A 17,395-nucleotide genomic window follows, 5' to 3' on the forward strand; every position below is an offset into this window, starting at 1 on the left:
ATCTCAAACAATTTGGTTTGCAAGCAAGTTGTTCACGGAAAAAATGTCTCAGTTGTCAAATAAAACTTCCGGTTCTTGACCCAACAACTCTTTCATGCTGCTCTTATGTGATCAGTTACATATCTCTCAGGCAACAAATGTAGGAGAGAATGCATTGAGTAAGAGCCAGTTGACCACTTCTATTGTTAACATCTCAGGAAATTGTGCTGTGAATTATTTTCATGTTTTTTGCTGTTGCTACTTATTATTATTAAAATATAGTAAGTCAACATGGGTCCTAAGATTAGTGATAGAAGCAAAGTGAAATGGAAAGTTTTGAAAACAATGATAGAGCTTTAAAAAGAAATAATTATAAAGTATGATAGGTGTGTTCATGTGTCTGATCTGGCTACTGAGTATGGCATGGAGAGATCAATGATTAGCACAATTTTAAAACATAAAGAGTGCAGATGTCACTAAGGGTGTGAAAGTGCTCACAAAACAAGTCTATGTATTGAAGAGGTAGAATAATTGTTGATTTGAATAAATGAAAAGCAGTTAGTTCGGGACAGCATTTTGGAGGCAATGATATGTAAAGAAGTGAAGATGCTGCAAGTTGACCCGCTCAAAGACACCCCTAGAATGGGTGCTGAAAGGGATTCATTTCAGGCTAGTAGGGGGTGGTTTGATAAATTTAAGAAAAGTGGCATTCATACTATAGTGAGGCATGGGGAGGCTGCCGATTCTAACAAAGTAGCTGCTGATAATTTCATGACTGGATTTCAAGAGTACGTAAAGGCTGATGGATCTGTTCCCCAGCAAGTATTAATTTTGATGAGAGAGGCTCTTCTGGAAGAAAATGCTGAAGAAGACATATAACACACAGGAAAGTGACTGCCAGGACACAAGCCAATGAAGGGCAGGCTAATGTTATTGTTGTATGGAAATGCGAGTGGGGACTTTAAATTGAAGCCTCTAATCATCTACCGTTCAAGAAAAGTAATGTCATTAAAAACAAGTTGAATGTGAGGTGGTGGGTAATAGCAAAGCTTCGGTAAGTAGGCAATTTTTCATTCAGTGTGTTCATGAAGTGTTTGTCCCAAGTATGAAGAAATATCTCCGGGAAAAACAATTGTCACTCAGGGTACTTATTGTAAAGGACAATGCCCCTGCCCACTTTGTAGGCTTGGAGGCCAAGTTGGTGGCACAGTACAGTTTTATCACTGTTAGGTTCTTGTCACCTAACACAACTCCTCTCATCCCACCCATGGACAAGCAGGTCATTTCTAATGTTAAGAAACTCACAAAGGCTCTGTTTCAGAGGTGTCTGAGGTGACTTCTGAAACTAATTTAACCCTCAGGGAATTCTGGAAGGAATATTTAATATCCTCACCTACTTGAAGCTCACAGACAAAGCAGGAGACTGGGAGTCAGAAGTATCTTCCAGGACCATGTAATCAGCCTGGAAGAAACTGTGGTCTCAGTCTGTTGCTGAAAGACACTTTGAGGGCTTTGAAGGTGATGTCTGTTGTGGAGGATATTGTGTCTCTAGACAAGTCCATGGGCTTAGAGATGGATGACGATGATATAAAGGAGTTGGTGAGGGCCCACAACACTGAGCTGACCACTGAGGAACTCCCAGACCTCCAGAAGGAGCAGTAACAGATGGCAGCTGAGGGGTTCTCGTCAGAGGAGGAAGAGGGAAGAGAAGGTATTCCTACTTCACTAATTAAGGAAATGCTTAGAAAATGGGGGGAAATGCAAAGTTTTATTGAGAAATATCATCCTGACAAAGAAGTAGCAAACCATGCAATAACTTGTGCAATGACAATGCAGTGTGTTTCAGGCAAGTGTTAAAACGCATGGAAAAACAAACATCACTGCATAGGTTTTTAGTGAGACAGACACCCAGGAAGCCTGAAGCAAATTCTAGTGGAACAAATATGCAAAAGACAGAAAGAACCCCAGAGGAACAGCTACCTGTTTTTATGGAAGGGGACTCCCCTTCCAAACAATAATATCCCTCCTCTCCATATTCAGTCATCAACAGTTCTCAACATTAAGGTAAATTCTAGTGTATGCAAATTTTCATTTTTTACTACACATTTGATTTCCTTTTTGTTAAGTTTTCATTTACATTTCATGTCTGTCCTTTTTGTTTCTAAAGTATTTATTTATAGATTAAATAGTACCTTAAACATGCACCGTATATAAGAAAGGTTAAAACAGGAAATCATTTGGGGATCTAGAACAGATTAATTCAATTTATATTATTTCAAATGGGAAAAAAATGATTCAGTTTTCAATCTAATTGCTTTTCAAACAGCCTCCCAGAACAAATTAAGTTCGAGAACCAAGGTTCTACTGTACCAGGACATGCCCTATATATGCTATATAGTAAAATCCTCATAGTATTTCTATAAGGTAGGTACTATTTTTTTAAGATTTTATTTATTTACTTATTTATTTTTTAGAGAGGGAAGAGAGGGAGAAAGAAAGAGAGAGAGAGAGAGAGAGAGAGAAACATCAATGTGTGGTTGCTGGGGGGTCATGGCCTGCAACCCAGGCATGTACCCTGGCTGGGAATCGAACCTGCGACACTTTGGATCGCAGCTTGCGCTCAATCCACTGAGCTACGCCAGCCAGGGCTGGTAGGTATTATTTTAATTTCCACTTTTTTTGTATGAAAAATTTGTCCAAGGAAACCTGTCTAAGGTCACAGAGCTATCCAAACACACACACACACACACACCTCTAAGATTTATATCAGGCAACAAACATTTTAAACTATGACACTTTAGAGACACACTTAATCACAAGTCCCATTCTTCTTAACTGAGAAAACACAAACTGCAGTTCTGAAGCACAAAAAGTATCTTGGTCTGACTGTTCTGTGACATAATGACATAAATATCTCAAATTCATCCTTCCTCCTTCTTCTGTCCTACTCAGACTTGAGGACCAGAGTATCATTTAATCAGCTGCCCCTACTTCAATCCAAGCAGTATCCCACACTGCCAACTCTGCCAGGGCTGCAGCAGAAGAAAAAGAATGTGGCGGGGGGGGGGGGCGGGCAATGGGGAATGTGAGAAAGAGACAAAGGCAGGATCAAAAATACATAAAGGATGAAAAACGTCTGTTGTACGATACAGAAAACATCTAGTGATAAAAACATATAAAGACTGACCAATGGCTAGAAAAGAAAACTCATCTTATAAAAGATTATAATATCCTATACATAGCTGCATACACCCCCAAGGTACCTGTGACATTTTACTGCTTTGAAATTAGGGTACATAGCATGTATCAGCACACAGACTTGGCCAGAGTAATTTTGAAAAGTTAGTCATGAAGTACAAGCCAAACAGGGACATTATTTATCACCTACAGACTATACAATATGGGTTGTTGTACACCTGATATCAAGTTGTCTATCAACCAGTTTTTAAACTTGGCAGGTCTTCCTTTTCCTTCTCTTAGTTAAAACAAGCTTCTCTAACACTTCTGGCCAATATGGAGGTGTAGGAAGATACACTTTGCCTCCTTGCACAACCAAAACAAGGACAAGAACAAATTAATAAATAAATAAATAGATAGATAGATAAAAACCAGAACTGCCAGAAAATCAAACTGTATGGAAGTCTGACAACCAAGTTAAAGAAGAAACATCCATCCAGGCTGGTAGGAGGGGCTGAGATGGGCAACCAGGGTGTAAAGGACTCACTGGCAAGGTGCAAGTTGGAGGACTGGTAGAGGCAGCTGCTGGCAGAGCTGGCAGTCCCACATTTGTGTGTGGATAAACTGGAAGGAACAACTTGGGAGCGGGACAGACCATGGAACTCAGGGTTCCAGTCTCGGGAAATAAAGCCTCAAAACCTCTGACTGGAAAGACCTGTGGAGGTTGAGGCAGCAGGAGAAACTCACAGCCTCACAGAAGAGTTCACTGGGGAGACCCACTGGTCCTAAAACACATGCAAACCCACCCACCTGGAAATTGGCACCAGAAGGGCCCAATTTGTTGTGGGTAGTGGAGGAAGTGACTGAAAGCCTGTGAAAGCTGAGAAAGTGGCATTTTTGTTCCCTCTCGAACCCCTCCCCCACAGACATTGCCACAACACAGCAATGTGGGTTGCCCGACCCTGGCAAATACCTACGGCTCTGCCCCTTACTGTGTAACAAGCAAGTGGAGAAAAAATATATGGTCCAAATGAAACAACAGATTATAGCTCCAGAAAAACTACAACTAAGCAATAAAGAGAGAGCCGACCTGTCAGATGCAAAGTTCCAAACACTGGTAATCAGGATGCTCACAGAAATGGTTCAGTATGGTCCCAAAATAGAGGAAAAAGTGAAAGCTATGAAAAGTGTAATAAAGGAAAATGTACAGGGAACCAATAGTGACAGGAAGGAAATAGGGACTCAAATCAATGGTTTGGAGCAGAAGGAAGAAATAAACATTCAACCAGAACAGAATGAAGAAACAACAATTCAAAAAAATGAAAAGAGGCTTAGGAACTTCTGGGACAACTTTAAACGTTCCAACATCCAAATCATAAAGGTACCAAAAGGAGAAAAGGAACAGCAAGAAATTAAAAACTTATTTTAAAACATAATGAAGGAGAACTTCCCTAATCTGGCAAAGGAAATATATCTGGCAAAGGAATATATTTCCAGGAAATCCAGGAAGCTCAGAGAGTGCCAAAGATGTTGTACCCAAGGAAGGACATGCCAAAGCACATCATAATTATATTACCCAAGATTAATAACAAGGAGAAAATCCTAAAAGCAGCAAGAGAAAAGGAGACAGTTACCTACAAAGGAGTTTCCATGAGACTATCAGCTGATTTCTCAAAAGAAACCTTGCAGGCAAGAAGGGCTGGAAAGAAGTGTTCAAGGTCATGAAATGCAAGGGCCTACATCCAAGATTACTCTATACAACCAAACTGTCATTTTGAGTGGAAGGGCAGATAAAGTGCTTCCTAGATAAGGTCAAGATAAAGGAGTTCATCATCATCAAGCCCTTATTATATGAAATGTTAAAAGGAATTATCTAAGAAAAAGAAGAAGATCAAAAATACCAACAGTAAAATGACAATAAACTCACAACTACCAACAACTGAACCTAAAAACACAAAAACAAAAACAAAAATGAACTAAGCACCCTGGCTGGTGTAGCTCAGTGGATTGAGCGCGGGCTGCGAACCCAAGTGTCGCAGGTTCCATTCCCAGCAAAGGCACATGCCTGGGTTGCAGGCCACAACCCCCAGCAACCGCACACTGATGTTTCTCTCTCTCTCTCTATCTCCCTCCCTTCCCTCTCTAAAACTAAAAAATAAATAACAATCTTTAAAAAAAAAATGAACTAAGCAAACAGCTAGAACAGGAACAGATTCATGGAAATAGAGATCATATGGAGGGTTATTAGCAGGGAGGGGGAGGGGATAAAATGGGGGAAAAGGAAGCATAAATGTTAGGTACAAAATAGACCGGGGAAGGTTAAGCATAGTACAGGAAATGCAGAAGCCAAAGAACTTATATGTATGACCCATGAACATGAACTAGGGTGGGGGAATGATGGGGGTCGGGAGGTTACAGGGCAAAGGGGAATAAAGGGAAAAAAAAATGCGACAAGTGTAATAGTATAATCAATAAAATATTAAAAAAAAAAAAACAAGTTTCTCCCTATCATTTACAACACAAAGACATGAGACAGGATAAAAAGTGCCTTTTTGCCAAGTGCTCTTCTGACTTGGAAGCAATGGATTTGTTCATGATCCTGTCTGATTTTTGGCACATAGCAGATAAGCTCTGAGAACATACACCAAGTGAAGAAGAAAGAACAAACACCAAAGCACCATTCACTTTATTTTTTAGATACCATATCAAGGCTACTTATGTTTGTTCAGAAGATCTAACAGGATCTTAAAAAAAAAAAAAGAGAGAAAGAGAGAATCACTCTCATGCTGTGTCCTAAACAGGTCCCAATTCATTTTCTTTAGACATCAACCATTAGCATACACTCAGAACCCCTGATTTCCTTCTACCTGACCACCAGATACTTCCTTGGAACCACTTTGCTAGGACACAAATATAACAAACATAATGCATGCAAGACAATCAGCATAATGTTCAAGTTCTTTGCCACTTCTGGATATGCCTATTTCAGTAATAACTACACGCCTTCTCTTCCTAAGATGTTAGGGTTGCCATATAGTCTGAGTCATTTTCCTGACTTTGAAGCTTTCAGCTTCCCCAAATAGGAGGCAAACCAAGAAAGCTAGAGAAAGGCATGCACTAGAATAATAATTCCCAAGTAATAAGTTCTTCTAAGAATATCTTTTTATTTTGAAGCTTTGAAGAAAAAATAAAAACTGGCCTTAACCAAGACCAGCATAGAAGATAAAATCTCCATTAGTCCAGGGCTGCCCCTATCAACAGTGTTGTTTCTAGGAACACCCTGTACACCGAAGAACAAACTTATGAAAAACTTTAGGCTTGTAGCAACTCAGCCACAAAGAGCAGCAAGCAATATAGAGAGATGGCACAAAGGCCTTGAAATATCTGGGAAGCAAGAAAATTCTGGACAGGTAGAAAGAACAGATCTAAATGGGATGTCAATAACAACTGAGGCTGGGTCCGGGAAAGGTGTGCGCAGTCCCTGGTCATCAAGCAGCAGGAACTCCAGTCCCTGTTGGTCTTCCCACCTCTGCAACAATGACAAATACCCTATTCTGTCAGCAGAATGGCCTTGGGTACATAGCAGGGGTCCTAGAGGACACAGGAGAGCTGGCAACTTATGCCACTTACTTCCTATTGAGTGTTAGACAGATTATTTGACTTTTCTGAGTCTTGTAGAATGGTGATAATAAAGTCTGCCTTGACTACTTCCCAAGGCCATTGTGAGGGTCAAATACAATAACATATATTGGAGTGTATTGTAAAAATACAAGAGTTAGAAGATGGGCTTCCTACAGCTTATATAAACCTTGGCTAAGTGAGAGTATAACTTATAGACAAAATAAAATTCTCCATACAAATAAACCTATGCCATAACTGTATGCCACCCAGTCAAAGAAACCACCTATAACTGAGAAACTCAGAATGTTAGACTGAAACAGTTACAAGTGCCTCAATCTTCTGACCAAGGCTCAGTTACACTGGTGAGTGATGGAAGTGGCTGGTTCTTGTGCTATCTTCACTCTTTCCTTCCTCCAAAAAAGCACTCTCTATTTTCATGTACAGCTCTGTCCACCCTCTCTCACACCTTGTGCTTGTAATGGAGCCTGATGTTCCACAGCTACAGCTTATACGGGGGTGCTGGCTGGGGTTCCTGTGATCACAGCAAGGACAGTCACAAGGCTATTTTGAAAAGTTTAAAACTAGAACTAAAAGAAGCAGCTTCTCCCAGCAGACACCAGGAGATTTGAAGCTTGGCTGTAGCATGCAGCCAGTTTCCCACTAAGTAGAGGAAGTTGGTTTGAGAAGATGTTAACTCTAAGAGAGGCAGAAACCTGCCTTCTACATGTCTTATGTTCTTCACCACCCCACCATCCCTGCCCCCAACACACAGCTGTCTCTCTAGCAATATATGAACTCTCTAGGAACTCGTAACAAAGTGTTAAGTTAGATTTTGTAACACAATCAGGATGCATTGGCCCCACATTAAAGAAATGCTATGCAGACTTATGGTCCATTCAAACTGGCATCTCCTTTATATCAATGGATGTTTGCAGGAGACTGTGGTTGTGCTAAGTAAACTCAACCTCAGATGGCTTTCAAAACATCTTAGCTTGCCATTGTGTCCATTATGGCTCTGTGAATTTATCTTTACCTCTCTTGTATCTATTTGTATTTTCAGTCTTTAGTCACTCTTAAAGATAATCCATTCTAAATATGCAGTCTACCCAGTGAAAGCACTGCTTATTTGGTATATTTCTTACAATATAAATAAATTCATAATAAGCCTTTTCAATGCTCAAGGTATGACCTACAAATTCTCTTGGTCAACTTTGCATGACTTATGAGTTTCTAGCTTTACTAAAATTAAGAGAAAAAATATCTTACTCCCTTAGCTCTCCATCAAAGCAATTTAACTGTCTTTAATTCTATGAATAGGTACAGTGAATAAAACCATATAACACTCTTGTATAACCCCAATATCCCGGATAGTTTTAATGAATACTACAGTAAATAAGTAGAAAGAGTAAACAGTGAAATAGAAGCAGAAATAGAAAAATTGGAAAAAATTAAAAATACTGAATTCATTCTGTGATATATACAACATAAAAAGAATGTGAAAAAATATTTCCAAATTGTAATTTCTGGGTAGTAAAATGATGGACAAATTCTTTTCTCCCTTTATATTTCCCTGCATCACTAAAATTTCTTTATTGGGTATGTATTACTATTCTAATAAAAAAAATAACTAAAAATATACTGGGAGAAAAATGTGTAAATGAATAGTTAATTGGTCCAATCTGGTCAATGGATCATGGTAGAACCTCACCAAATGTTGTTGGGACCTTAGGCCCTTGCAGGGAAATGAGCTCTCACTAGAGAGACCTCAGCCAACCTGCATCCTCCTTGTTTCAGAGGCAGATAAAATATGAAGTTCTGACGCTTTCACCAGGTAGCCCATTCCACTTTAGCAGGCAACATACCTAAAAAAAGAAAGCCACTTTATTGCCCTGGCTGCTGTGGCTCAGTGAATTGAGTACCAGCCTGAGAACCAGAAGGTTGCTGGTTTGACCCGTCAGGGCACATGCCTAGGTTGTGGCAAGATTCCTGGTTGGGGGCATGTAAGAGGCAACCACACATCGATGTTTCCCTCCCTCTCTTTCTGTCTCCCTTTCCCTCTCTCTAAAAATAAATAAATAATAATCTTTAAAAACAGATAAAGATTTTTTAAAAACAAATATAAAGGATCTCTGACAAAAAGGCTGACAGTCCTAAGTAGCACCCTCTGATTTCAGAGGCACTGAGCAAAGTTGGGCTCTGAAGCTTATGGCCAAGTTTCCCAACACTAAGAAGCTAAAAGCAGCTACTCAGGGAAAATGGACCTGGATCCGCCCCAAACACTAGAATGTGTTGGGTATTCAACATATATTTATATAAAAATGATAGTGAATCACAAGGAAATATGCAGGCGACTGAAGAGGTACCATTGCCTTACACACTAACGGGGAAGAGGTGGAGGGGGAGGCTTCCTAGAGAAAGTGACACTTGAACTTCTTTAAAGGATAAGTAGGCATTTGGCAGGCAGCGAACATGGAGAAGAGCAGACCCATGTCCAGGCAGACATAAAGTCAAGGGCATTTAAAAAAAAAAAGAAGTTGGACTGGGGCAAATGGTTTAGCTTCGCAGAAACTAAAGTGTAACTAAGCTTTAAAGAAAGGGTAGTTTGGCTAGAAGTAAAAGAAAAAGAGCTGCATATGTTGGGAGGAACCATCCTGCGGCTTCAGAAGCTGTAACCCCTCATGGCTAAGGCTGAGTAAAAAGACCTTGGGACCATAAGCCACTAAGGAGACAAAGCTTATCTTCCCAGCAGGGGTGCCACCTCTGCACCCTTTACCACACCCTGCTCAGCCCCAGGGTGGATGACTGGTTAGCCAATGACGGGTAAGATTCCTCAAAGGAGGGATGATCTAAGACAGGCACGGTCACAAACGGGCCACCAGGGAAGGACTTGGGGGACTACAGAAAAAGGGGGTGATGGACCCTTACCCCTCAGCTTTGACAAAGCCTGAGTCCTCATTCTGTCTGTATAAAGTCTCCTAATCTCTTGGTTGGTTGCCTTATTTCCCCCACCTGACTTAAGCCTGAAACAATGCCAGATGGTGGTACAGCCCTGGGCAGGAACAGGCAGCTACCCTGGGTGATCAGGCCTAAGAAAGAATGCATAAAATCCTGTGAAAACTGCTCTGCCAAGACTGCCCTCAATTTTCTGATAAGGGTCCAAGCATAAAATGAGTTTGTTTCCTACAGTTTATGCCCCTTTAGCTATCTGACCCTGACTCAGAATAAGCCCTCATATTTCTTTGAATGTTATCTATTGTTTAATCATTGCTGCCTGATAATGATTGATGAGCTTTACTTGTATTCCTGTGCAAACTGAACCCAATAAAAGCCCACTGAGGAACAGGCTCAAGGCCCTTCGCTGAGAGACTGGCTACCTTTCCTCCCCAAGCAGATCATCTCTTGGTAGACTTATTCTCATCTGAGATGGCCAGGGTGGGGTGGGGGCTCTACTGGGCAAAGCTCCCTCACATGCATAAGCAGAGAACCCTGAAAGAAGAAATAAAATAAAAAGACATTCTTTCTTTCAATAAGTGTTTATTAAATGCCTACTCTGTCCCAGACCCCAGGCTAAGAACTTGGGGTGCAAAAAGGAGCTTCCATGTAACTCAAACCAACAGATAGCAATGCCATGAGACTGGTACTGCTCTCTCCAATGTAGAGATGAGAAAACGGAGGCTTGACAATGAGCACACAATTTCTCCAAGAACACAAAGCTAAACAATTGCACAAATCTAATTTTAAGTATGTTCTATTATAGTCAGGCTTTAGCTGTTTGTTTCTTAACATTGTCGTTAAGCTCAGAAGATATGGAGAAAACTCATGCAGCTCCTACTCCGCTATTCAAATAAAAATTATGAACATTGCTTACTTTCTTTTTATGATGTTTTTCTGCCCTGGAGGATAAATATGTGGGACTAATGAGATCTTACAAAATGACCCAGGTCTTTGGAACAATTACTAGCAGGACAAGACCAGGCTCTGGAAACAGCCTGATTACACTAACTGGCATCTGATTAAGTTCATCCACTTCAGAACATGCTCAAATAGCAAGGGAGCAGATATAGTGGCCACCTGAGAAGGATCAGTCAGATTCCCACCAAAAAACACTTCATAACGACAAAGTCAGATTCAGGATTTGTACGGACATGTTACACATGTTTGTGCTAGAAAACTCAGACTCTTGCACCACTGAAGGCCTACAGATGACTACTCAGTAAATGACATACCTTTCCAGAAGCTGCGCTTAATTATTCAGAGGTTGTCTAAAATCAGCACCTGACCTTGCCAGGTCTCCCCGCCCCTCCACCCCATCCTCCTGCTCTATTGCTTGCCAAGCTAAGTGCAGGTTCCTTCCACAGAAATAAGGTCTTCAGTAAGGAAACTTTCAGCCCAGAAGGTATATTTCTAAACACAAACAGACATACATGCAAACATTTGACAAAGAACAAAAAACCTGCTTAAATATTCTTTCTGAGATTAACCATGGGCGCTTATGCAAAGGAGGAAAAATGTTTTTTGCTTTGTTTCGTTTTGTTTTAGGGTCACTGAAGTCATTTCAGTCTATTGTAATTCTTCTTTTTCCACATATTTTCACTGTTGTTCAAACAAGAGGTGTTCTTAGGGACTTATTAAAAAGCTAGAAGACTCTAACAGCACTGATATAAATGTTCTCCATCATTAAATAGGAAATTTAGGTTTTCCTTTTAAACTTTATTTATCTTTAATTCTTTAATTAGAACATAATTCTATAAAGCTTGCATTCATACAATGCTTTCAAATATATTTTTGGAGAGGCTCTGATATCATTATCTGCAATTGTTATGGTACCTCACATACGAGGCCCTTAACTGTATTTGGAGTGTCTAGGTAGGCAGGCAAGCCTGGGATTCTTATCTTCCAAAAAGTAACCCATCCTCTACCCACTCAGAACTGATATTACTTATGCTGGCTGTGGGGGAAATAAGTATCAAGTACAATCTTTCCTAAAATACTTTTAAACATGTATTTGCATGAAATAAAGGGCAATTACTTTACTACAAAACTCATCTATAGTCCAGTTTGATCAGGGAGCTGACTAAAGAACACTTTCAGCCTAAGTGGACCTCAGTGAGTTGTGTGTGTGTTTTTTTTAACTGTCCTGAGCTCATTTCTGTTCTTGCTTTCTTTTTTCCTAACACAACATTAGGGTTTTCCAATGTTTTAACAGTTCTTTGGAGATGGCTAAACTGGATTCAGCCACATTAACAATCAACATAGTCTCTGTTCTGAGCTGGTTTTTCACATTAGAATCCACTCCAACTTGGTAGAACTGGAAAGCATACAAAACTTAAATTAGAGAAAAATATTTAAGATATGATTTAAACATTTAATTTTAGGGCACCAAAGAAGGATGGAAACTTCTATCATATTTCAAAAAGTACAGATATTAAGTCTACTACAGTAACTAAAAGTGCAAACAAACAGATACTCCCAGACCATTTTTGAGAAATGTTTAAGACCGTCCTAAAACTACAAGAAATGCTTACCCTGCTGAAAATAAAAGTAGTTCTGTCTCCACCAGCCTATGAAAATCAAGGCTCCAAGTTTGACCACCTCATAAGTATCTCTTCCAAGTTCCAGCTTTTGTTGTCCTAGAATATTCAACTTCTTCAGGCAAATAAAAACAAGCAGCAAAGAGATCTAAATAGTACTTTTTAAAATGTATCCTTCAGCATATAACACAATGCTACAGCAGGCAACTCAATAAATAAAGTAAATTAAATATTGGGGAAAAAGTGTCTTTCAAGGTTCAGTGGCTTTACGTTTGTCTTGCAGATAAATCTGTAAATTTCTGTTGGCTGTGTGTTAATGTGCTCACTTTCCAGTATATAGAGTAACCTTTTCAGCTTCTTCTGCCAGAAGTTTTCTAAAACTGAGCAGGAATTGAGCCCATCAAAAACTTTTAATATAAAATACTCATATAATTTCTCTTTACTTTACTAAAGGCCCGACTTTACTGTAGCTATGGTGCTCACTCTCAAATGCATAACTTACTAGAGCTGATTTCTTAACAAATACACGTGTAGCCTCATACCCTGTGCTATTCCCTGACCATGCACCTTCTGGCCCACCACAAACAGATCTAAAATTCAGGATGACCATTCCTACTTTCCAATCCAGCTCTAAAGAGCTGGTTTTACTGCAGTGGTTCTTAAGTGTAGTACCCAGAAGAGCAACATCAACATCACCTGTGAACTTGTTAGAAATGCACATTGTCAGGCCCACCCCAGACTCATTGAACTAGAAACTCTGGCAATGGGGCCCACCTCCCCAAGTATCCCATACCCTCAAATTTAAGAAGCACTGTTGCACTGCAGTAATTATCAAAACACCGGTGTTTGTACCCTCAGAGCCTGCAGGTGGCACTAAAGACTAGCTAGAAAATTACATGAGCAGGAAGTAGAAGCTGTGTTACAGAACCTGCTGCCTGACAGTTCCTTCTATCAGTTCCTTAACAGCTGCCTCAGACTTCTCCAGTGAGTTCAAAGGTCATAGTGCATCTGAGTTTTGAACATGAACTGGATTTAAATTCTTCTCACAGCCCCAGAAAGTAGACATAAGCAAAGCAACAATTTTACAATTTAAAATCAGTATTTTATTATTTTGAAGGTTTTGGTGTTTAATATAAGGAGGGCATAACACACTTTGAAAATGAATGTCAATACTAATTACAAAGAAAATAAGAAACTTAAATTATCCTCAGCCATTGTGTATATCTGAATAATAATAATGCACTTGATCTGAAAGAATCAGGTTCCTACCCTTAAAATCTCACTGAATTGGCAAGGCTGCATAACGACAGTAAGGTTTTTTCCTAATGTACACAGATAGCCCTTTGCTAGATTCTGTCAAAACCCTGAATTTTGCATTAACTTTTAATATACAAACATCTCTAGTGAGGATGTGGAGCAACAGAAAGTCTCATACACTCCTGGTCAGAGTGTAAATCAGTACAACCATTTCGGGAAAGTGTTTAGCAGTGTCTAGTAACGCTGAACATAAAAATACCTAAGTCAAGCAATTCCACTCCTGGGTATGCACCCTAGAGAAATGAGTTCCTCTGCCTGTCCTAGAAGTGTAAGTCATAATAGTTACCAACTGGAAACAACAGAGAAGGCCGTCCACAGTACAGGAGATAAATATTATGGATATTAATACAATAAAATACCATATTTTTAGGACTATAAGACTCACCAGACCATAAGACACACCTACGTTTGTTTTAGAGGAAAGTAGGAAAAAAATTTTTGAAGGAAAAAATGTGGTAAAATATTTAATAACCTGTGACCCCACTCCACCACTGCCCCCCCCCCACCCACAGCAAGCCAGGTAAGCTAAATTCGGACTATAAGACGCACCCCCATTTCCCTCCCAAATTTGGGGGGGAAGTGCGTATTATAGTCCGAAAAATACGGTACACAGAGAAATGAAAACACAAACCAACCAACAAACTGCTATGCCCAATATAGATGACTCTTATAGGCATATCGCTGACTGAAAGAAGCCAGACACAAAGGAGCACACACTGATCCAAAAAGCAAAATGAATCTCTGGTGACAGAGGTCAGCACAGAGGTTATCAACCAAAATGCATGAGGAGCTCACTGAAAAAGTTCTACATCTTGACCTGGAGGATGGTTACAGGGGTGTATATATGTAAAGCTCATTGAATTACATGGTTAATTCAGCTGCACGCTTAAATGTCTACTCTTCACTGTGCATATGTCATACTTCTTTATAAAGGTGAAAAAAGTTAAACATACACACAAAACTACTGACAAACTGAATAACAATTTTCAACATCCACCACAAAATGTACACTACTTGGCAACTATATCATCAGCAGCAAATAACTTTAGCATTTGCTGAGCTAAATCTCAAATACAGAGAACAACGGATTCTCCTTATTTTCAATGGTTTGTCATCATATTAACATCATTCTATAAAAGGGCCAAACCTTTCTGCTTTCACTCCCTAAGTCCCAAACTCCATTTATCTGCCACTTAACGGGGCCCATCACGTGTGGCAACTGACTGATTATCATCCCAAACTCCTACAGGCTCTGGATGGCTGATACTCAGGATGGGGATGGGGGCTGACAACCTGAATTCAGCAGTCCTGTCATTACCTAATCACCTGAACCTGTTTAACCACCCCTGTCCTAATCCCTACCACCATCCAGCTTCCCTCCTGCTTTGCCATCCAAGGCTTGTAACCAGGGCGGGGGCCGTGTTTCCCAGGCCATTTCGGGCATACTGGATTCTCATTTCCAATCCAGTAGGAACACAGACGCGGGGCCCAAAGTCAAGGAGGGATAGGGAACACCAAGTTACACTTCCTTAGGGCAAGACACCTCCGGGCATCACAGCGCACCGGGAGGCCTTGAACCCACGCTGGTCCCCGCAGGCCCAGGGCCGATCCAAACAGCCCACCAGAGCCACAAAGAATGTAAGCAAAGCCAAGGGGGTTAGTGTATTTGTTCGGGGCAGGGAGGTGGTACTCGGTCCGTTTCTGCGATTTCAGCTTTAGGTTTTAAAACCACAGCCGGCTGTAACGTGTGACCCAGAGGAGGGACAATGTGTTCAAGGGAAAGAATCTGGTCCAACACCTGGGGCCCAGGGGCCCAGGGGCCCAGGGACGCGTAAACCTTAGCAGGCCGCGTCTGGTCTCTTGGGAGGGCGATGGGAACCGCAAGGGTGTGCGCGGGGTGGAAGGCCGCAGACTCGGAAGGCCCGAAGGGGGCAGGCGCGCCCGGAGGCAGCAAAGGGAAGCCCGCCAGGAAGCCCGTCTGGAAGCTACGACCGGAGGGCTCTGGAGCCAGCGTCGAGCGAGTCAGGAAGCTGGGACTAGAGTGCTGCCCTAGGAGGCCGTGTTTACCTGGAAGTAGGAACACGAACTGCTGGGCGTCAGTGCCTTCCCCATAGTCCAAGCGGCCCGCCATGCTGCCAGCCTTCTCTCGCAGCCGAGTGCGGTACCTGCGGGCACGAAAGTCCGAAAATCGCCAGCCTTAGCCCTTGAATCACTAGGCCTGGCTGCAACCCCGGGGAAAACTTCGAGAGAAAGGTCTATTCCGGGTGGCGCCGCAAGCTGGGAGCCTGGAGGGGCCCAGGAGGCGGCCCTCAGAACGAATTTGGTTTCGTTTCCGGAGTCATCCCTGTTAACTTTAACTTCCGGAGCCCGGCTCGCGTTAGGTTGAAAATATAGCGCCAGGCCGGAAGCGACTTGTGCGCTGTGCCCAACCGCCTGCGGCGGTTACAGCGGTTACGATCACTGCCTCTCCCCTCCGCCCGTGGTACCTGCTCACCCGGGGCGCGGAGTGACACTACACCTAGGCGGCAGCACTTGGCCTGTGTGCGGGCGGGCAGGCAGGGTCTCCTCAGACCGCGGTGCCGTCTTTGCATCCAGGGGCTCTCCTATCAAAGGTGGTGGCGAGGCCGAGAGATTGCCACTCGCGGGAGTGGAGGAGGCTGAATTGGGGGGAGGGGATTGGGGACGGGGATGGAAGGGAGCATTGGAACACACCTGGGAGAGGAGGAAAAGCATGGAGCAAGTCCGTATTAATGACAACTGCTATAACATCTGAATCCTAGGTACTCTTGGTTTTCCATATATCTCGACCATCAGTTGTATTCTGAGTAGGAATTAATGTCAGAATAGTGTGTGCTTTGTGATTGATAACACACGCAATCAGTCTTCAAAGTGGGCTGAGTCCTTATCACTAAAAAGAAGCATTACAATTTGAGGCTAAAAATATGAATTTATTATTTTGGAACGTTTGTAGTGAGTTTAAAACATTTTTTAAGGCCCTGGCTGGCGTAGCTCAGTGGATTGAGCGCGGGCTGCGAACCAAAATCTCGCAGGTTCAATTCCCAGTCAGGGTACATGCCTGGGTTGCAGGCCATGACCCCCAGCAACCGCACATTGATGTTTCTCTCTCTCTCTTTCTCCCTCCCTTCCCTCTCTAAAAATAAATAAAATCTTTAAAAAAAATTTTTAAAACAATGTTTAAAAAGTCAGGGTCGTGAAATTGAGGGACTTAAACTGTTAAAAGTAAAATTTTAATTGAAAGATGATGCTTGGTATACATGTTACAAAACATAGGGGGCCAAGGGCAACATACTATTATCGAAAGAACCCCCTACTGGGCTCAATTGTCTGCTGCCTTATAGGAAAGATATCTCTCAATGCCAGAGATTCATGAAAAGGAAAGGAAATGTTTAATGCTATACAGAATTAAAGTAGTGACCTAATGTCTTCATCAAAATCCCATAATCCCTTAAAACACCCACAAACACACATAGTCCTTCCTCCCTGCCTTTGCCTAATCTGGGGTACCGTATCTCAGGAAAAGAAATAGAAGTCCATGGCTCAGGCAGCTCCCCAGTTCTTCTCAGTAATCCATGCTGGGCTGGTAGGCCTCCCTCAGTTCCCGGCACCATCAGCTGTATCGCTGTCCGGGCAGGATCTCTAATTAATCCAAAGCCATGTGGAACCTTCTCATGGCCTACTGGCAAGATTTTTTTCACCCTTCTTCTGGGCAAAGTCACTCCTGCTTCTCCAGCCACACGGCCAAAGGAAGC

The 17,395-nt window shown here is 41.7% G+C and overlaps 1 protein-coding gene across 3 annotated transcripts in view; it reads right to left on the minus strand.

The window, feature by feature from the left end:
* Positions 1 to 16,000, minus strand: part of RNASEH2B (ribonuclease H2 subunit B) — an 87,320-nt gene extending 71,320 nt beyond the window's left edge. Inside the window, exon 1 of one of the 3 annotated variants that reach the window (XM_045821365.1) lies at positions 15,693 to 16,000. In XM_045821365.1, the coding sequence (XP_045677321.1) occupies positions 15,693 to 15,756 (64 nt within the window). In that variant the 5' untranslated portion in view covers positions 15,757 to 16,000. The remainder of the gene's footprint in view (positions 1 to 15,692) is intronic. The other 2 variants (XM_045821363.1, XM_045821364.1) reach the window with 2 other exon arrangements.
* Positions 16,001 to 17,395: the final 1,395 nt, after the last annotated feature.

The sequence above is a fragment of the Phyllostomus hastatus genome, unplaced genomic scaffold (genome assembly GCF_019186645.2).
Source record: "Phyllostomus hastatus isolate PE091 unplaced genomic scaffold, TTU_PhHast_1.1 phas_scaffold_46, whole genome shotgun sequence".
Lineage (NCBI taxonomy): Eukaryota > Metazoa > Chordata > Mammalia > Chiroptera > Phyllostomidae > Phyllostomus > Phyllostomus hastatus.